Source organism: Telmatherina bonti (genome assembly GCF_933228915.1).
Source record: "Telmatherina bonti genome assembly, chromosome: 2".
Lineage (NCBI taxonomy): Eukaryota > Metazoa > Chordata > Actinopteri > Atheriniformes > Telmatherinidae > Telmatherina > Telmatherina bonti.
The window spans coordinates 9,814,904-9,837,388 of record NC_136620.1 but is presented as its reverse complement, the minus strand read 5'-3'; the positions used below and the strand labels follow the sequence as shown (position 1 = coordinate 9,837,388).

At 42.7% G+C, this 22,485-nt stretch overlaps 1 protein-coding gene across 1 annotated transcript; it reads left to right on the top strand.

Moving 5' to 3' along the window:
* Positions 1–8,255: 8,255 nt before the first annotated feature.
* On the top strand, positions 8,256–22,485 carry pskh1 (protein serine kinase H1). The gene is made up of 4 exons (XM_079259250.1): positions 8,256–8,480; positions 8,873–9,526; positions 10,495–11,418; positions 21,272–22,485. Exons 2-4 carry the CDS (start codon positions 9,458–9,460, stop codon positions 21,587–21,589), a joined length of 1,311 nt encoding a protein of 436 aa, XP_079115376.1. The 5' UTR covers positions 8,256–8,480; positions 8,873–9,457; the 3' UTR covers positions 21,590–22,485.

The following is a 22,485-nucleotide window of genomic DNA, read 5'->3' as shown; positions in this document are numbered from 1 at the left end:
ACAGACGAACATGTAGACAGACAGATATGCAGACAGACGAACATGTAGACAGACAGATACGCAGACAGACGAACATGTAGACAGAGATACGTAGACAGACGGATACTCAGACGGACGAACATGCACACAGATGGACGAACATGTAGACAGATGGATATGCAGACAGATGAACATGTAGACAGACAGATACGTAGACAGACGAACATGTAGACAGACGGATACGCAGACAGACAGATACGCAGACAGACGAACATGTAGACAGAGATACGTAGACAGACGGATACTCAGACGGACGAACATGCAGACAGATGAACATGTAGACAGACGGATACGCAGACAGATGAACATGTAGACAGACAGATACGTAGACAGATGAACATGTAGACAGACAGATACGCAGACAGACGAACATGTAGACAGAGATACGTAGACAGACGGATACGTAGACAGATGAACATGTAGACAGAGATACGTAGACAGACGGATACTCAGACGGACGAACATGTAGACAGATGGATACGTAGACAGATGAACATGTAGACAGACAGATACGTAGACAGATGAACATGTAGACAGACAGATACGTAGACAGACGGATACTCAGACGGACGAACATGCAGACAGATGGACGAACATGTAGACAGATGGATACGCAGACAGATGAACATGTAGACAGACAGATACGTAGACAGATGAACATGTAGACAGACAGATACGCAGACAGACGAACATGTAGACAGAGATACGTAGACAGACGGATACGTAGACAGATGAACATGTAGACAGAGATACGTAGACAGACGGATACGTAGACAGACGGATACTCAGACGGACGAACATGTAGACAGATGGATACGTAGACAGATGAACATGTAGACAGAGATACGTAGACAGACGGATACGTAGACAGACGGATACTCAGACGGACGAACATGTAGACAGATGGATACGTAGACAGATGAACATGTAGACAGAGATACGTAGACAGACGGATACGTAGACAGACGGATACTCAGACGGACGAACATGTAGACAGATGGATACGTAGACAGATGAACATGTAGACAGACAGATACATAGACAGACGGATACGCAGACAGACGGACTGTTTCATCTGTCTCCTGCGTCTGTTAACCACACGATCTCTTCTGTTTTCAAGGTGTATTCATTTTGATACAAACATCAAAATGTGGAAGTTAATCCTGAACTCAGCACTGCCCCCTAGTGGATGAACTGAGTTAACAACCATGTCAACATGAAAGATGGATGGCGACATTCGACAATGTTCCCATTTACATTCATTAAGGAGCAGAAACAGGCCTTAAAAAGTGAATTCAGCACAATACTTCTGCACGATATTTATCATCATCACCATGTTATCGCAGAGGTCCCTCAAGAAGTGGGTACATTCTCAATTTTTGGCCCTTTTTTTGAAACAGAAAAAAGTAGCCCAGAAAAACACAGCTCCAGAAAAAAATGACATGTAAGACTACTCTATATAGTTCACCCCAAAAAATCTATCAGTGTATCTGCTCATTGTCACATCATTTCTGATTCAGTTCAAGGAGGAAGAGTTATGAAATGACCAAACCAGTACTGGCACACAGACCAGTGAGAGACAGGCTTATAGACATACATACATATATCTTTATTACGTCTATGTTCAGGCTAAGTTAACACAGCTGATGTCTAACTGCACCAGAATAGCACAGAGAACCGTAGCTGAGCTTCTGGACGATGTAGGTACATGCGTAGGAATGTTTGGAATTGTAAAAGCAGCATCAGGTGTGGTTTAGAAGTGGCTCCACTTGATGCTGACTGAAAGAGAAGTTGGTAAACTCTGTATACGCATGTATACCCCGGACTGCACCACAATGTTACTGGTCGTAATGCGGCGGTCATACAGTGTCTTCTCACCGGCTGCAGCTGTGAGGGATTATAGTTGCCTTTCCAAGTTGTTTACGTTTTAGACAGAAAATGTTAAAGTCATAAAACCAACAGATGTAACAACTGAGCAAAGTAAAAAGTCCTCAAAGCAACGGATTCTGGTTAACAAGTCAAACCAGTACAGATCATTAGCAGCTGTTAATGAGAAATGTAATTGTTTGCTTCTACTACATGTTAATTTACATTGAATTTAGATTTTTCTTATTTTTTATTTAGATTTTTTTCTTTATTTTCTTTGTAAAAAGTTCCCGTTTGCAGGTGCCAGCCTTCCCCTGGCTGTGCCACCACCTAGACCCTCACTGAAAAGTTTCTAGGCTTGTCTCTAAGAAAGAGCCTGCCCTTTTGGTCCCATCCCTGGTCCGTTTGTTCTGGAAGTCTGCTTCGTTTGGGGATAAATGAATTTACAAATAAACTGCTTGCTTCTGGTAAGGAGTGGTGTATGTTATCTAAAAGGTCTGATTCATTGTCAGCATGAACACAAACCGGGTCCAGAAAACAGCCTAATCACAGCTCAGACCCCAGCCTGACTTAAACACCATGGTGGGACCTTCAGACAGCTGCAGAAACCACATGAACTGGGGAAAAGTGGCCAGAGTTCCTCCTCAGCCATGTTGGGAGGTTCTCCAACAAGAAAGTTAGCACATCTCCATCCTGAAGGAGAAAATATATCAGGTTTATTTCAGGCGGGGGGCTGAAAAAATGGCTCCAACGTTGGTCTTTTTGTTCTCCTTCATGGAGATTTGCCACCTCTCACTGTCATTTTTGTTTTAATTCAGGTTATTGATGCCAAAGGTTCTGGTTGTCGCTGCTGAATTATGCTTCTGTATTTAGGTTTGACCCAGTGGCATATGTCTCGTTGCTTATTCAAGCTTGTTTATTTCATTCTAAGACTTGATGACAAACAGATCTTATTTTTCTGATGTCCTTACATGTAAAAGGCTCTTTAATCATTTATTTGGGTATTTAGGTTTTTTTTTTTTTTTCATTATTTAAATAAATAATTAGGAATATGTCTTGATATTTGAAGTATTATGTTTTTATTATTATTAAAACTATTAAAATTATTATTATTATTATTATTATTATTATTATTATTATTATTATTATTATTATTATTCATTGTTATATGATTTATTTTTTAACTAAATTAATTAAATCCATCAGGGGTTGGTCTAAACTTTTAATTGCTATACTTTATTATGTATTTATTTATTTATTTATTTATTTATTTATTTATTTATTTATTTATCTATTTATTTTTTAAATGATTTATTAGTTATTTTTAAAAAATAAGAATATGTCCTGATATGCAAAATATCATGCTATGATGTAGTAATTTATTCATGTAAATGTTCATTTCAGTTCTGCACACCGGTGTTCAGACATCAGGCCACAGCTCAGCTACGTCGTTGAGATCAGCCTTCAGTTAGTACCGATCAATAACAGCTGTATAACTTTTATTTTAGAAAAAAAGTTTTTAAGTTTTAAAGTTGTGTAATATCATCCAGTATTATAATAAGACTCTTTTCTATGTTGAACATGTAAATGATGAGGTGTTTCAGTGAGTTAACCCTCCACTCTGCTGCAGGCTGACGGATGCTGCAGGGAGAAACGACTGTCTTCTAATGTCAGAACCATCAAGGAAAACTGACGAAATGGAGGTTTTCCACTGGAGAGCATCTTGGTCTTAAATATAAAAGCCACCATGGAAAAGGAACTTCTGATAGATATTCCCAGGAATAACATGAAACACTTTAACATGGCTTCCTGTTTGTTCAGCCTGCATACAGATCCACAGGTCTCTGTCTGCCTGCCTTGTAGATGCTGCATCGTTTAATGAGAGTAAAAGAGGAACAAATATGTAATGTTTCTCCAGAAACTACAAGAAATATTCTAACAAGTAGCACGTCTGTACTTTATGATATTTTTATCTCTTGTAGCATTCACACAATATTCCCTCCGGGAGTTGTGCTCCTGTAGTAATCAATACAGAGTTCACTGACAGTATGCAGCACAGGTCTCTGTCTCTTTGTTTTTACCCCCCGACTCTCCTGGGGAGTAGGGGGGGGGGGGGGGAACAGAAATAGCAATATTCCACAACAAGGATCATATCTGACACACAGTGTAATTGCAGAAACACTTAAAAGCTCCTCTTTTCCCACAAACACAGACACAGATGAGGGGAAAGCATCATGGGGATATTAATGGAGACAGACACAGATGGAGTCAACTAAGCTTTAAATAGAGCATCACCTCTTCCCCCCGTTTGGCTAAATAATACAACAGTCAGCAAAGTTAGATCTAATAGATGATATTGACCTTTTAAAGGGTTTTTTTCTGCTTCAACAGAGTGAGCACAGGACATGATTGAGAGAAGAGGAGAAGATATAGAGCTGGGAGATATGAGATGCAGAGGAATAAGTTGTCAATAGAAGCAGACAAAGCATCTTAATCAGAGTGCGACAAAGCGGTGATTGATCACGAGGGGGTGGGGGTGGTGGGGGGGACGATGTAGCAGCAAGTCGCAGAGGCCCTGACCTGAGCTGCACTGCAGATGGAGCAGAGTGGCTCAACACGCCGCACAGATCCTGAGAGATTCCCTTTCTTCACCTCCATCCTGTCTTTGTCTCATCTTCGTCCCTGCTGGCTGCATTGTCTCCCTTCATATCGCTATATCAGCCTCTTTCCATTTTGATTACTGTCTGCTGCTTCATCCTTCTGCCCCCTCCCTCTCCTCTACTTTCTCCCTATATTTCTGTCTGGTACCCACCATCTGTCATCCGTTGTCTTCTTCCATCACCCCCGCCCGTCTCCTCCACTCATTTTCACAACCTCAATCCAATTCAAGGAGCTTTATTGGCATCATAAGATGAATTTTACTGTCTCTCTGTGTCTCTTTCTGAAACATTTGTCTTCCTATTACTAATTCTCCACTTTTAATGTCGCTCCACAGAACTCTACTGAGAGTTGCAGGGGGCCACGGTCAGTCCACAGTGAGTCCAATGCCCTCTGCAGCATCAGTATGGAAGTCAAGGAGGTGCATTCTTCATTACCTTGCTCATGAAACGAGCAGGTTGAAACTGGATGCAGCTCCTTCCACTTTGGTGGGACGTAAAACAGCCTAATAAAACCATGTAAAAGTTGCATTGCAGTTTGAGGTGGCCTTGATGTGACATTTATGCATACAGTGACACCGTGTGGAGGAAAAACAGAACAGATTTAAATGAGGCTTGGCTGAAGAAACATCAACTTTTCCTTCCAATTCAAACCTCAGAGAGCATCAGATAGATCATAACCACTTCAGTCCTCATCAGAAAGAGAACACGTGTGTGTGTGTGTGTGTGTGTGTGTGTGTGTGTGTGTGTGTGTGTGTGTGTGTGTGTGTGTGTGTGTGTGTGTGTGTGTGTGAGACCACAGAAAGTTGAATAAGCACATCTGTACATATGGTTAAGGGCATGAAAAGTGTAGTGGCTTGCCTCCTGTTTGCATGTCTGCACTGTATTAAATGGCCTAACTGGTTTCCAAAAGAGGCCAGAAGACCACTGGAGGCCCCCCAGAGTCCACCACGGGGACCCCGCCACATGAAGAAACAACTTTACTTTTCATTTACAGTATATATTTCTGGATCAGTGCCATTCAACTAAGATACACAGCGAGATGGGAGGCTGAGACTGGTGGGAGAAGTCCAACATGCCATCCAGACCTCTCCAGGATGGAAGCGGTTGCTCTTCACAAGGATTTCTGCTTGTATCCAGGAAGTGACGGTGGGGGCTCAGTGGGGTCGAGACAGACCAAGGGAGGCCGTCCCATCCTCAAAAAGCAGAGGGGAAAAAAATGGGTGGGAGGACAGATATGTCAAGTTAAACATCAACAGGCGGAAGTATGCAGGAAGTTAAAGAATTGGGCTTTCAAAATAAAAGAGTTGTCGCACATCAGGGATTGAAACATCAATAACTTGCATTAAGGATACATCCAAGCAGTGGTGTAGTCCAGGGTATACGCAGATTTATGGAGTATACCCACTCCTTTTCAGTCAGCATTGGGTAAACCCACTTTTAAACCACCTGTGATGCTGCTTTTACAAGTCTAAACATATATATATATATATATAAAATTCTATGAGCCTGTCACCAGTCTGTGTGCCAGTGTTTGGTCTTTTCGCAACTCTTCGTCCCTGAAACTGAAGAGCATAAATTATGTGACAATGAGCAAATATACTGATGGATTTTTGGGGCAAACTAAATAGAGTAGTTTTACATGTCACTTTTTCTGAAACAGCATCTTCTGGGCTGCTTTTTTTCTGTTTTTGAAAAAAGGGCATTAAATCAGCCACTTCTTGGGGGCCACTACGCCACTGCATCCAAGTTACTGACATAAATCCTGACCATTAAGTCTGTCTGGTATCTCATATGCCACTGCAAGCATAAACTTATTCTATTTATTCACTACATAGATATGACTCAGATACAAAGTACAAATGAATTCAGGATGTGTGCAACTGTAACCACTCCAGACGGAGTTTGTCCAGGAGAGCAAGAGGAGGCAACACTAATACCATAAAAACCAGGTAATATACAAAGATGAAGGCTTTATTTAGGACCCACTGGTCCTTACAGGGCATCAGGATCCACAGGGCGCTAGTCAAAGAGCTAACCCAAAAGCCAAAACAAACTCAACAACAAAAGCACAAACCAAAGCTTACGCCAACCAAGCCATAATCACGAAAAGGTTCCCTAAACACAGTCGTCCAAACAGTCAAAACTCATTCACTGGGCGAAAACCAGGTGTAGCCAATCCCCCAGGTGATGATGGAATGAGAGGTGATGAGATGACAGGCCATGGGCCGTAGCAGCAGTTTGTATGCTGTATCAACATAACCATGTATTGATCATGATGCAGCTTTTATACAGAATCATCGTTCTGCCTGCCTGAATCACAGCTTTTGTCTGTTCAAACTGTTTACATTTAGGAGGAAATTGTACAAGTCACAAAACCACAACCTTACAGAGTTAAATGACTGATGATGCTAAAGAAACACTGATAAAACTTGTAATACAACTTAAAGTAAGTTGTACTTGTTTTCATCATTTGAGTGTTTGCACAGCAGTGATGAAAGTCATACGATGCAGGATCATGCTAAATGAATAAAAATAATTTATTAAATCCCTGAAGGTAAATTACAATGTTGTAGAAGCATTTTTGTTTTTAAAATTGTATTCATTGCCAATCATATTGTTCTGCAAAGCAATGTCTGCATAAAGGCATGCCTTCCGGTAGATTTCTGCTATGAATGATACAAGAAAATGATACAGCTACATTTCTATACAATATCTAGATCATATGAAGGTGACAAAACATGACTTTATGAATATTTTATTTGGTAGCTAAAAAATAAATTAAATGAAAAAAAGTCAAAGAAAAATTATGAATAAATACCAAAAAACATCATTACACAAGTCTGTAGAAAAAAATTGTGGACTAAATGTGGTGCTTTTTTATTAATAATTCATGAATCAGTTGGTTAAAGTATCATTATTAACATTACTACTTGCTGTTGCAAATTTAGGTTTACTTTTCACATTTTAGTTGTTATAATTCTGCAATGGACTGACAAGCTGTCCAGGGTGTACCCTGCCTTTCGCCCTGAGACTGCTGGGATAGGTCCCAGCTTCCCAGCGACCCTCAATTGGATTAAGCGGTTAGGAAAATGAATCAATGAAGGAGTTGTAATAATTAGTCCATCCTGCAATCCCATACCTTAAACAAATAAATAAACAAGAAAAGTTCAAACTTCTGCCAAGAGTCACAGTTAAAAAACATTCCTGGATCCAAACAGTCCAAACATGACCACCAAAATTTTTCAGTTTTTCCTTTTCACATTTTCAACAACTTCTGAAAATTTCATGAAAATCTGTTGATAACTTTTTTTTTAAATCTATCTTGAACACAAATAAACAGATGAATAAACAGATAAACACAGGTAAAAAAAAAAAAAAAAAACCTCATTGGTGGTGGAAATAAATAAATGAATAAATAGATAAGTTTTATAAAAGTATGTGCATATGTATACAAGACTGCAGACCAGCCCTTGTTTCATTTATTATTTTTTAAATATAAAATTATTTTATTTTATTTTATTTTATTTTACTTTGAAACTGCGCACCGGAAGCTTCGCATCCCCCCGTGTTTCTTTCCACGTCCCGTCCGTGGAAGCTGATCCTCCTGGTAGAAAAACAGCGTCCAGAAAAGCGACCAGCCGCGTCCCTTTGCGTGTTTCTGTGTCCTCATTTCACTCTTCCAGAAATGTCCAGAAGGAGCTGCTGACCTCCGGAGGCGAGTGGAAACGGTGTCGCGAAGCTCCGTGGCGGGTCGGACGTGTTTGTCCTCCGGGGGGAAAAGTTGGGAAACTCCGGGGTGAAAATGGAGAGCCCAGCTGAGTGAGAGTGGGGTGAGGAGGCTGGGTTTGGCAGTCCTGCCCTGTTGCTAGCAGACTAGCTGGTGTTCAGACACTTCTCTGATCTGAAACTTTCCAGGTGAGATTTAAAGTCACTTCTCACACCTGATGGAGAAGTTTGTGTTGAAAAGTTGTGAAACTTTGTCCAGATGTTGTCCTGGATTAAACTTACTGCTGTGGGAGGTTTTCTGCTACGGGGAAAAACTTTTAACATGACCAAGGCCGGAGCTCAAAAGAAACAAAAACATCTGAAATAACTTTAATTTCGCTGCTTCTGCTTTATTTGTCACGTTTAAAGCGAGATTTTTGGATGTTTTAGGTGATTTTTCAGCTGTTGAACCGACTTGAAATGTTTCGCAACTCAGACATAAATGAGTTATTTTACACTTTTATGTTTGATGGATAAGTGAGAGTTTGTCCCAGAGGAGGACACAGACTAAAACCTGCTTCTTTTTGCTCCTTCCCCTCCAGCTCAAGCCGGCGCTGCAGCTTCTTCCAGTGGACCAACCTGAACTTCATGGACCTCTTCTCCATGGAAGTTCTGCATGATTCAGGAGAGCTTATGCTTTTATTCTGAAAGGGGCCCCCACTGAAACCTGTTGTGGAGAAGCCCGACCTCCCAGGCGCTCCACTCCCACCTTCATCAATCACATTTTCACGCTACATGCATCTGCATTTGCAGTTTTCTGACATGAGGCTCTAGCTGGTTCCTCAAGGGTCTTGAGGTACGTCCTCGCCACCAGGTGACCCCCCCCCCCCCCATCCCTTCTGTAGGAACACCACAACGACAGACAAGTTGTTGCTGCAGCAGTCGGGGAACTCCATACATGATGGATCTGTGAACTTCTGGGAGGTCTTTTCTGGACTTTCTGCAGCTGAAGACCCCTGGCTGCCTCTGCCAGCTCACTGGGACTTGAATGGGCGTACTGGGCGGTGTGGGTGTTGGTACAGCCTGGATGTTGCAGGTCCTGAGTGTGCTGGATCAGCTGTTGCTGTAATGAGGCAGGGCTCCTGGTGGCCTGTGTGGCTGGCTGGGCAGGTGCCCCAGGTGATGTGATGGGCTGCCGGAACAGTAAGGTCCTCCCTGAGCCTCCAGGGGACGTTCAGTTGGACCTTGTCAAAAAGGTAATGGACACTTTGACTTCCCAGTAAGAGTTGGAGAAACATCTGCATGTGAATGAGATGGGGGAAAAAAAGCGTAAAGTTAGATGTTGTGCAAAAGCAGAAAGAAGATAGACTGTTTTCAGACCAGGATAATTATATTTAGTTTTGTGGGTCCAAAAACTCTGCTCTGAAACCAGTCCAGATTCAGTCCACAGGACCTGAAGGATAGGATCCAGAAAGCTGGTACTGGGACGAATCGTGCTGGTTTAAATGGAAACCATTAGTCTTTCGGTCGTCTTTAATTCAGCTCAGTTTATTTCTGTTGTTCCATTTCCCAGGAAAAGTCGTATCAAAACTTCCAGTTCGACAGTTTTTAACCAGATTTATATCCAGTTATAATCCTACCAGAATCCTGAGGTTTCTAGGGGGGTGGGGGGGGTTGAACTGGGGCTGTTTTAATGGAAAAGATATGAAATGAACTCAGAGTGGGGTCTGCAGAGGAGGGCAGATTAGTTACTCAAGTTGAAGAAAAAAACACTTGACCACAAGGGTCACCAGAGGTCAGAAAGGTCACCAGAGGGCGCTAAAGTCTTACTGTTATATATTTACTATACTGTTATATACTGTTTTATATATATACATATATATATATACATACATATATATATATATATATATATATATATATATATATATATACATATATATATATACATATATATATATATATATATATATATATATAGTTGTTTTATATATATATATATATATATATATAGTTGTTATATAACAGTATTTGAGGACAATAGGAACAATTCTTGGCACCAGTTGCACTGCGGAAATGAGCTTAGGAAAAAAGACCGTCTTTAACGGGCAGTAACGGACGTTAGCACGACGTCAACGTATCAATCGTTCTGTTGAATCCCAAACATTCCAGATGTTCTCCTGGATTTTGCTCCTGTGATGACGTCTGTTCCTGTTTCTTTCAGGTGGATCCTCTCCAACCTCCTCAGACAGATGTCTACAGGCACTTCATAGGAGGGGATAGCACCAGGAGCAAGATGGTGGGCGCTGGCGGCGTGGCAGGGGACAAGCCAGACTTCGCCACACCGTACCAAGCCCAGGCGCTAGCTGCCACCGCCACCGCTTCAGCTCAACGCCCTAAGGACCCGTCGGAGCTGTCGGACCCTCAGCGGAAGAAGGTGGCAAAGTACCGAGCCAAGTTTGACCCCAGGGTCACAGCGAAGTACGACATCAAAGCTCTGATTGGCCGTGGGAGTTTCAGTCGGGTTGTCCGAGTGGAGCACAAGAGCACCCGGCAGCCGTACGCCATCAAGATGATAGAGACTCGCTACCGGGAGGGGAGGGAGGTGTGCGAGTCGGAGCTGTGCGTCCTGCGACGTGTCCGCCACACCAACATCATCCAGCTGATGGAGGTGTTCGAGACGGCCGAGCGCGTCTACATGGTGATGGAGCTGGCCACCGGAGGAGAGCTCTTCGATCGCATCATCGCTCGCGGCTCCTTCACGGAGCGAGACGCCACGCGGGTGCTGCAGATGGTGCTGGACGGCGTCAAGTACCTCCACGCTTTGGGGATCACCCATCGGGACCTGAAGCCGGAGAACCTGCTGTACTACCACCCGGGAGCCGATTCCAAGATCATCATCACCGACTTTGGCCTGGCCAGCAGCAGGAAGAAGGGAGACGAGTGTCTGATGAAGACCACCTGCGGCACGCCGGAGTACATCGCCCCTGAGATCCTGGTCAGGAAGCCCTATACCAACGCGGTGGACATGTGGGCGCTGGGGGTGATATCGTACATCCTGCTGAGCGGAACCATGCCGTTTGAGGACGACAACCGCATGCGGCTGTACCGGCAGATCCTGAAGGGGAAGTACAGCTTCTCCGGAGAGGTGAGAGGCGAGAACCGCTGCTTTTCTTCGCTTGTAGCCCAGCGAGCCTTCACCCACACTCGCACTGCATTCCTGATGCTGCAGGAGGCTTTGTCAACAGATTTCCAAGAAGTTCAACTTGTCTTGAGATGACACAGTTTCCACACAGCTACACTTCCCTCCTCGTTACTCCCCGTGCCCAGTTCCAGCTGCATCTTCTGCCCTTTCCTCTATTATCTACTCCAAATCAATACGTTTGCTTACTGAAAGCTTGTGCAGATTATAGATCGGTGCTTTATGTGTGCACGTAGCTGGAAAATCTGCTGAGCGGGCCGTTCCTTTGTTTCATGGCGTGGGAGGTTAATGTTGCCAGCGAGCCTTTCAGAGAGGCCCTTGGTTTAATGTTTGCCCCCACATGCAGCCACTCCAACGCAAATAAAAAGCCAGCAGTTTTGTAATATTTAATGAGAAGCAGTTGAGTCGTCTCAGCTTTCCGGGGTTTGGTCCAGACTTTAACTTCTCTGCCTGACAGGTAAGATAAGCTCAGACCCGAAACATTTAATAACCGCGATCTGAAGCGGAGCTAGATGTGAGTGTAGAAAGTTGGCGTTAGTGAAGAAAGCGTTTTTTTCTATCAGTATCGCACATGCTGCATTTTTTGCACGATGCGGTGTGTTGTTTGTGTTGTAACATAAACATCTTTGACACTTTAAACTGCTCTGAGATTTTTTTTCTTTTTTTTTTTTGATGTTTAAAAGCACAAGAGAGTTCCATCAACATGTAGAAGCAAATAGTTCCTTCCAACAGATATGCAGCAGCATTATAATTCAGTTTGCATCATTACCGTTTCTTTAGCTGCCAAATAGTCTCCTGTGCTTTTTAGCTTGTTTGTAGGTTTGTCGCTACAGGCCATGCAGTGTGTGGCATTTTTATGAATTTAGCTGAAAACATCTACCTCCTGCAGGGAAAAACTCTACAATGACAAACTGCATTGTTGTTCAAACAAACTTGATTATCTGTGCTCTGCAGACTTGTACTTTTTGCTTTTCCACTGTTAATCACATAAAGTGATGTAGAATAGTCATTTTTAGCACCTTTCAAGCTGCAACTCAGTGCTTCACGCAAAAGAAAGACCCTTTTTAAAAATGCAATTAAAGATTGCAGTAGTCCTAAAACAACCAACATATCCATCCATCCATCCATCTACCCATCCATCCACTCATACGTCCATCCATCCACCCATCCATCCACTCATCTGTCCATCCATCCACCCATCCATCCACCTCACCAGGGAGGTCCAGGAGGCATCCTGACCAGATGCCCGAGCCACCTCAACTGGTTCCTCTCGATGTGAAGGAGCAGCGGCTCTACTCTGATCTCCCAGATGACCGATCTTCACACCCTATCTCTTAAGTTAGAGCCCGACCACCCTGCGGAGGAAACTCATTTCAGCTCAGGGGGTTGCATAGTTGTAGCAACATTTTTATAACACAAGCTACAACTTCATTTTTTCTTTTTAAAGCCCCATTATTGAACTTTGCCACATTTTCTCAATTTGGTCCCCCAATTGAAGGCTAGCTTGTCATCCCTCTTGCATCCTGTCTCTTCTCTGAGCTCTCACTGATCAGTAAAAGTCAGTCCAATGTTGGTTTTTGGTATCTTTCTTGCAGTCAGCAATTGTGTGTGTTCAAAATGGCTAGTGTGTCAGGTGAAAGTTCAGACATTTAATATGTAATAATACACCATTTCATTGGTAAATGAAGTAAAACTGTAACTAATGTCATATTTATAAGGTAAAAGTAGAAAAATGAAATCAAAAATGAAAATATAGTTTGGAATTGTACAATTAAGACTGTGGGCCTGGTATCGGGTCCATTTCATTAACTTCTTCGTCCGTCCATCTATCCACTCATTCGTCCATCCATCTATCTACTCATCCATCCATTCGTCCGTCCATCCGCTCATCCATCCACTCATCCATCCATTCATCCACTCATCCATCCATCCATCCACTCATCCATCCATTCGTCCGTCCAATCGCTCATCCGTTCATCCATCCAGTCATCCGTCCATCCATCCCCTGATCCATCCATCATCTATCCATCCATCCATCGCTTCTTCCATCCATCCCTTCTTCCATCCATCCATCCATCTACCCATCCATCCACTCATACGTCCATCCATCCACCCATCCATCCACTCATCTGTCCATTCGTCCGTCCAATCGCTCATCCGTTCATCCATCCAGTCATCCGTCCATCCATCCCCTGATCCATCCATCATCTATCCATCCATCCATCGCTTCTTCCATCCATCCCTTCTTCCATCCATCCATCCATCTACCCATCCATCCACTCATACGTCCATCCATCCACCCATCCATCCACTCATACGTCCATCCATCCACCCATCCATCCACTCATCTGTCCATCCATCCACCCATCCATCCATCCACCCATCCATCCACTCATCTGTCCATGCACTCATCTATCCACTCATCCATCATCAGTCCATCCATCCACTCATCCATCCGTCCATCCACCCATCCATCCACTCATCTGTCCATCCATCCACCCATCCATCCATCCACTCATCCGTCTATGCACGCATCTATCCACTCATCCATCCATCCACTCATCCATCATCAGTCCATCCATCCACTCATCCATCCATCCACTCATCCGTCTATGCACTCAACTATCCACTCATCCATCCATCCACTCATCCATCATCAGTCCATCCATCCACTCATCCATCCACTTATCGGTCTATCCATCCACTCATCCATCCGTTCACTCATCCGTCTATTCATCCACTCATCCGTCCATATTTATTTATTTATTGGTGTATTTATTTATTTATTTTCTACCACTTTTCCGTGGTCGGGTCACCAGGGCAGCAGCCTAAGCAGAAGCCCAGACTTCCCTCTCCCCAGTCACATTTGCCAACTCTGCGGGGGGGATCCTGAGGCGTTCCCAGGCCAGCCGAGAGATATAATCCCCCCAGCGTGTCCTGGGTCTTCCCCAGGGTCTCCTCCCAGAGTGACGTGCCTGGAACACCTCACCAGGGAGGTCCAGGAGGCATCCTGACCAGATGCCCGAGCCACCTCAACTGGTTCCTCTCGATGTGAAGGAGCAGCGGCTCTACTCTGATCTCCCAGATGACCGATCTTCACACCCTATCTCTTAAGTTAGAGCCCGACCACCCTGCGGAGGAAACTCATTTCAGCTCAGGGGGTTGCATAGTTGTAGCAACATTTTTATAACACAAGCTACAACTTCATTTTTTCTTTTTAAAGCCCCATTATTGAACTTTGCCACATTTTCTCAATTTGGTCCCCCAATTGAAGGCTAGCTTGTCATCCCTCTTGCATCCTGTCTCTTCTCTGAGCTCTCACTGATCAGTAAAAGTCAGTCCAATGTTGGTTTTTGGTATCTTTCTTGCAGTCAGCCATTGTGTGTGTTCAAAATGGCTAGTGTGTCAGGTACTAGCGTGTGAGGCAAGTCCATAAAGGGAAATGCTGTCTCTTCTCTGAGCTCTTACCGATCAATAAAAGTCTGTTGCAGGGCAACAGCAACTCCAGATTATACATAATAAATGTTAGCATGACATCAAAACAAGTTTGGAGCTGAGTTTCAACGTTGGGAAGTTATGTAATTCTCCCAGTTCTCCCTTTTTCTGTGTAAACTGTTCACATGGAGTACTTCCATGCATCCCTCAAGCCCCATGGTCCCTTATCTGTCCTGTAGATGTCAGAAAAGACGTTCCATATGTTGGTCACACGCGAAGCACAAAACTACCAAAAAGAGAACTAAAATGGTTCAGATCACCCCAGAAATCTGTCCTCTTCCAACTCTAAAGAAGTCTCTTAAATCAGAGTAATAAACTGATTTAAATCAGTGCATTGATTTCTGATTGCTACACAGAACAGAGCAGCAGCTTTGGTTTAAACCACAAATCTGTATATTACGAGCACAAAGCGTGACATGGATGGTAAAACAGTCAGTCGTATCGGACATTAACTTCTCTGGATGGATGAAGGTGTATTACACGAGGAGGTGTCCTATCTAGTCTTTTCTCATACTGGTCATGGCATAAAGAGTTTTTTTTTTTGTTTTTTTTTTTTACTTCCATCTAATCGGTGCTTTGCTACAATAATAATAATACATTTTATTTTTGGGCGCCTTTCATGACACTCAAGGTCACCTTATAGCAAAATACATGAAATTACTGTTTAAAGGTACTTCATAAAAGTCTTGAATGAACTCATAATCCTATATGTACACTAACAGTGAGAAGTTTGGACACATTTTCCCATCAAATTCAATGGGAAAGTGTGTCCAGACTTTTGACTTTTACTGTATAAATATATATATTTATATGGGACTAAATATCTTGACATTTCTTTAAGCAGTCTTTGGGAACAATATTCCAGACATGGTGAAGGACTTTCCAAAGCTGCTCTTTGGATGTTTTCTTCCCTTTGTTCTGTTCTCTGTCCAGATGTTCCCACTCTGCTTCAGTAATGTTGAGGTCCAGGTTCTGGGGAGGATCCATCAGAACTGCCATCGCTAAGCTTTAGTCCAGTTCTTCTGTCATGCAACATTCATTCATTCATTCTCGGAACCGCTTAGTCTGACAAAGGGTTGCGGGGAAGCTGGAGCCTATCCCAGGAGTCATCCCAGGTGTACCTTGGACAGGTGGCCAATCCATCACAAGGTGTCATGTAACATGTTCAGCCTTTTCTCCCTGCTCCCCTTCTCTAAGAACCGCTTATTGACAGCCACGTTTCCATGGAGACCATTTCTGATTAGGCTTCAGCCAACAGTAGATGGATCGACTTGCGTTCCAGATGTATCTCTCAGGTCCAGGTTCAGGTCTTTGCTGGATTTGATCCCATTTCTTTAGGACATCACCTTCAGATCCTCTGCTATGAATAGTTTTGTTTTCTTTGTCCCTTAAACGCCATCATTTGTCTTCCACTTGTCCAGTTTTCTGCCTGTCAGACGGTGATATCGTTGGCACAGATGTGACTAAAGAGCAAATGATGTGTCCTCGTGTCGGGCCGCCAAACATCCCGTTAGGACGGGCTCTCTGTCTTTAATTACATGTGGATGCAACACCGACACATTGCTTAACTCATACTCCTTTTTTATGGTTAAAATTATGGTTAAATTGGTAAAAAGCAAAAAGGAATTCCTCTTAAAATGGTCAGGTAGGACGAGTAAGCCAGGGTCTGAAGAGAAACCTTCAGAAAGCCTGCAGAACTGTTGCTTCAGTGAGCTGTGAAGACCGGACTCAGATGGATGTTGGCTCGTGGTCCAGAGTGCCTCAACAAGCTTTTCTGCAACTAAAACAACGTTTTATAGATGGTGGAGTCTGTTTCTAAAATATACTTTATGTGCATGAATTATGTGCACAGTTCTTTTTTTTTTCCTGATAATCTTGGAAAAACTCCTAAAACTATTCTTTATGAACACTGATTGGAGGAGCCGTGGTGGAGCCCGGCCTGCATGCGCGTCCCCCCAGGGACACGAGGCCCAACAGCTGTGATAAATAACGCTCGCATTTACAGCTGCAGTCCAGGAACTAGTCAGAGCCCAGACGTCGCTGTAGGTGGGGAGAAATGTATGTCAAAGTATTTTATATGAGTCATGTATCTTCAGCCAGCCCTGCAGATTTACCTGCTGCGTGAAGACGGGGGTCAGCCGTGTACTGGGAGACTGAAAACGCAGCTGGTTGCCCAGCAGGACATTGTGTGCAATCCGTTTGTGTGTGTGGAAAGGCACGCAGCTGATATTCCTAATTCTTGTCTGAGTAGAGGGTTTGACTCACTACCGTCTCTTGTACTGGCCAGGGTTTCACTTTCTTACATTTCCTTCAAGACATTTTAGTTTGGGAAATGAGAATCGTACAAGAGGAGCCCAACAGAAGGGCTACGATCCTCTAAATGCATCCAGTTCAGACATTATGAGAGGCTCAAAACTCCCACCGAGATGAATTAACAGGAGAGCCGAACATGGGTGGAACTTGCCAGTTCAGAGCTCACGTTACAGCCGGACTGGCGCTGCTCTTTCTGCCTCTGTGCTTCTGCTGCCATCTTGTGTCCAAAGACAAAACTCTGTTTCAGATGTTTTATCTCGCTGCGCTACGGCTGCTTATGGAGGAATAATTCAGCTGTTCATTAGAAGTCCAGGTTTCTTTTACTGGCTGTGCTTTAGATTAAACTATTGGCTGTTAGAAACGGCATCACTGCCTTTTATTTTCTTTCCTTTTTTAAGAAATAATGCGGCATCTTTAGTTTTACCTAAGCAGCAGATTTTTTTTATTTATTATTTAATTAAAATAGATCAAACCAAAAATTCACTCTGTACAGCAGGGTGTCAAATATATGGCTTGGGGGCCAAAACTGGCCTGCCAGAGGGTCGAGTCTGGCCCACCAGTTGTAAACATGAAAATAACATTGAAGACAATTGGAACCTTTTTTTTTCTGAAGGCGAGTTTATTTGCAAAACACTTTTCATGTACAAGACAGTTCAAGGTGCTTTACATAAAGCATTACAGACGGTGCAACGGAAGCAGAAAATAGCAAAAATCACAATAAAATCATAATAAAATTCTGATTTAAATAAAAATGCTTTAACGCAAGTCAAGTAAAAGGTAAGAGAGCGGATTCCAGTCATATGTGCATGAAGCTGATAATAAATAGTAGGGCTGTGTCGATATGCTTTTGTCCTGTTTCGATGCCGATTTTGTGGGTGCTGATTCAATTTAAATTGTGAAGAAAAACCCGATTATTAAATTTTTTTATTCTATTTCCCACCCCTAATAATTACCTTTTTAATGCTCACTTGGGAAACAGGGTTCCACATTTTACCATCTGTAGATCTGAGCCTCGTTTCCACCAACTGGTGCGGGTCAGGTGACCCTGATATTCGATGTGGCCCCGCCTACCTTTTGGGGATCCTTCTGTTGGGGTACTGGTCTAATGGGCTCGACACACGGCGGGGCGACAAACGACGGAAACAGACGAAACTCATCACCATGTAGTGTTCCAGCTTGTACATTAGTTAACCGTCACGTCCGGATGTGTCGTGTTTGGTGGAAACGAAGCTCTGGAGCAGTGTCGGGGAACTCTAGTCTTTCTGGCGGCACATTGCTACAACTTTTTGATGTTTTCCTGCTCCAATGCACCTGATTCAAATCAAATGAATCCCACAGCGTGTCAATCTCAGCACAGTGACTCATTGATTTAAATCAAGTGTTTTGGAGCAGAAAAACATGTAAAACCTGCAGGGTGAGGACCAAGGTTCCCCAACACTGCTCCAGAGAGCGGGCTACCACATGTCAACACCAAGGGACCAGTTAGGCCCCCTTTTTTCAGGGGCCCGCAGTGGTTCTGGCACCTGGGACTTGAACCTAAATCCTTCAGACTCAAGCTCACCTCTATAATTATCATCATGAGGTTGTTTTATGTTTAAATATTAAACATTTCCAAGGCAGGGGGGAACCTGATCTATGTTTTATGTCTTAATTTCACTCCCAGATACATCTAGATATGATTACATGATTTGTGGGTTTTGTAGATCCATTGTAATTTGTAAGTTTTTGTCGACATTTTATGAGTAAATGTGTAAAATATCAGAATGAACAGAAAATTAAAATATTATCTTTACTGTAAAAATAAAAAAGAAACAAATGAAAATATAACTAAATGAATAAAATATAGAAATGATAAACTCAAGCAATGTATTGACACTGCATTTATCAAAGCTCAGTAGATACTTGTACTCTTCAAAAGTAAAACAAAGGCGGGGGGGGGATTATAATTTATAGGTTATCGTTCCATCATTTTCCTGGCCTGGTACCCATCAGATCAGATTATGCTGCATGTCTGAGCTGAAATGATTTCAGTACCTCTGATATACAAGATTCCTCAGAGATGATGATGAGTGACTGACCTACAGAAGAGTTCAGTTTTAATCATCCCCATTATCTTTTCAGATCATCAAAGTCTTTCTGATCATTAGAGCTCAATTCCTGCAGTGAGAAAAGAAATGATTGTGTTCCTCTAACACACTCACATGCACACTATGAAATAAAACCTCTTTAGATTAATAAAAGCCAAGCAGAAATATTTGCAACCAGTTCCTCATCAGATGTTACTGGTTCTTGGATGAATTTGGCTGCTATCATCAGGTTTTCACTTAAAGTAATGTGGTTTTCTATTAGGAGATTATTTACATTTTCTACTATGTTTCAGGTGAATTTACTCTGAAACGGGAACACACATCTTGATTCTGACTCTTCTGTGGTGATCTCGCATGTCTCAGCTCTCTATAGAGACTAAAGTTGCACAAATAGCCCTTGCAGTTGTGGAGACTTTTATTTTGTTTAGAGTATGTTATTTTAGACCAGAAACAGGAAAGAGAGGGCTGAAGCAGAAGAAGTTAAACCATGATGCAACTATTGTGCTGCATCAGACTGCAGACATAATAGCTTTTCATATTTTGCATCAAGTCTGAATTAGGTTAATTTTCTCTTTGCTGTTGAAGTTGGATTATATATTTACATTTTCCTGCTTTAAAAGAATTTTCGTGTAAATTTTGTACTTTTGTAACTTTTAAAAGTAAAACAATAAAACAAAATACTGTTGGCATTCAAACAACAAAACTGGTCTATGTCCAAAACCTATAAATAACCCTGATGTTGTGTCACAGTTTAATATGAGCGATTTTTTAAAAAAAAACAAAACAGGAGTTTTTAGTAGTCATTAGCAAGTGATCACCGGCTAATTGTTAACAGCTCACTGCATTTAGGTTTGTTTCCCAAGTCACAAGGATAACTAGTATCAATCCACTTCTAAAGAGAAGGACTCAAGACACCTTTATAATGGACAACTACAGACCTGTCTCTTTAACTACCTATAGGCCTGTCTTTTAACAGACTATTGACCTGTTGCTAACCAACTATAGACTTGTTTCCAATCAGCCATAGACTTATCTCTAACCAACTATAGACTTGTTTCTAACTAGCCATAGACTTGTTTCCAACCAGCCATAGACTTGTCTCTAACCAGCAACAAACTTGTTTCCAACCAGCTATAGACTTGTTTCTAACCAACTATAGACTTGTTTCCAATCAGCCATAGACTTATCTCTAACCAACTATAGACCTGTTTCTATCCAGCTATAGACTTGTTTCTATCCAGCTATAGACTTGTTTCTAACCAGCAATGGACTTGTCTCTAACCAGCTATTGACCTGTTCATAAGCTGCAATTGACCTGTCTCTAACCAGTTATAGGCCTGTGCATAACCAGCCATAGACTTGTTTCCAACCAGCCATAGACTTGTTTCCAAACAGCCATAGACTTGTCTCTATCCAGCTATAGACTTGTTTCTAACTAGGTATAGACTTGTTTCTAACCAGCCATGGACTAGTCTTTAACCAGCACTTGACCTGTCTCTAACCAGCCATAGACTTGTCTCTATCCAGCTATAGACTTGTTTCTATCCAGCTATAGACTTGTTTCTAACCAGCCATAGACTTGTTTCCAAACAGCCATAGACTTGTCTCTATCCAGCTATAGACTTGTTTCTAACTAGGTATAGACTTGTTTCTAACCAGCCATGGACTAGTCTTTAACCAGCACTTGACCTGTCTCTAACCAGCCATAGACTTGTCTCTATCCAGCTATAGACTTGTTTCTATCCAGCTATAGACTTGTTTCTAACCTGCTATAGACTTATTTATGACCAGATATTGACCTGTCCATAACCAGCTCTTGACCTGTCTTTAAGCAGCTTTAGACCCATCTCCAACCAGTTTTTAGCAGTCAGTGATGAATCTCTTACCTGTGTCTCCCTCTGCAGCCGTGGCCCAGTGTGTCCAACCTCGCCAAAGACTTTGTGGAGCGCATCCTGACGGTGGACCCCAGCGAGCGTCTGACAGCCGGCCAGGCCCTGAAGCACCCCTGGATCGTCACCATGGCGGCCTCCTCCTCCATGAAGAACCTGCAGCGCTGTATATCTCAGAACCTCCTGAAGCGTGCCTCCTCGCGCTGCCACAGCACCAAGTCGGCCCAGTCCATGCGGTCCAGCCGCTCCACCAAATCCAACAAAGCCCGCAGGGTGCGAGAGAAGGAGCTGCGCGAGCTGAACCGGCGCTATCAGCAGCAGTATAACGGCTGAAACCGAGGCCGGACGCCGCCATCCATCCATTGTTTTTCCTAGCTGAAATGACTCAGCAGAGACTAACTTTAAAAAAAAAAAAAAAAAAAAGACTGCCAGCATTCATGTCGGTGGTGTTGGAGGCCAAAAACACCTTGAAACGATCTCTCTAAGACAAGAACAGTGACTTCAAACTTACCTGCTGCCTCTTGGACTAGAACAAGTCGACCTGAGGATAAATCCCTGCAAACGCAGCCAGCGTTAATCAGCAGCTCCGTCGGCGCCATACAGCCTCAAACTGATCTGGTCAGCAGGATTTCGAACCTTTCGTTGTGTTCTTTCAGAGCCTGTGTCGCTACATATTTATTTATTATTGTTGATTATTGGTCTCCATTCAAATGGTCACTGGATAATGACCTCACACAAGGATCTGTTGAACAGAGTTCTGGACACTGATGTTTTTAAGAAGAGAAAGGATTCTTTAAAGATGGGGGGAAACAGATTCCCCGTCACACACGTGCTGTGAATTTGTCATTGTACTTAATGTTGCAACCTTGTCTGAAGATGTCGGTAATCGTGTCACACTGCAGCGTAACGAAGGACAACAGGAAGGCGTGTTTTAGTCGGCTCTAAGCTAAACTAATCTTGCCGTTATTGCTCTGTTTGTACTCTACACTCGTCCCGAACCGAAACTTAAATGTGTTTTATTATAACCTGAAAGCAGGAATAAGCCAGGATTGCTGTTCATGATGGGATGTCGCCTGCACATGTTTTTATCCTCTTTTATTTTTTCTAAATTCCCTTTGAAGTCAAAGATCAAGTCAATCAGTCAAAAGTCAATCAGTCACTGATTGAACTTAGTTGTAATTTGTCAAAGTTAAGTTTCTTTTAGCATCCAAAGTACTTCTATATGGTAC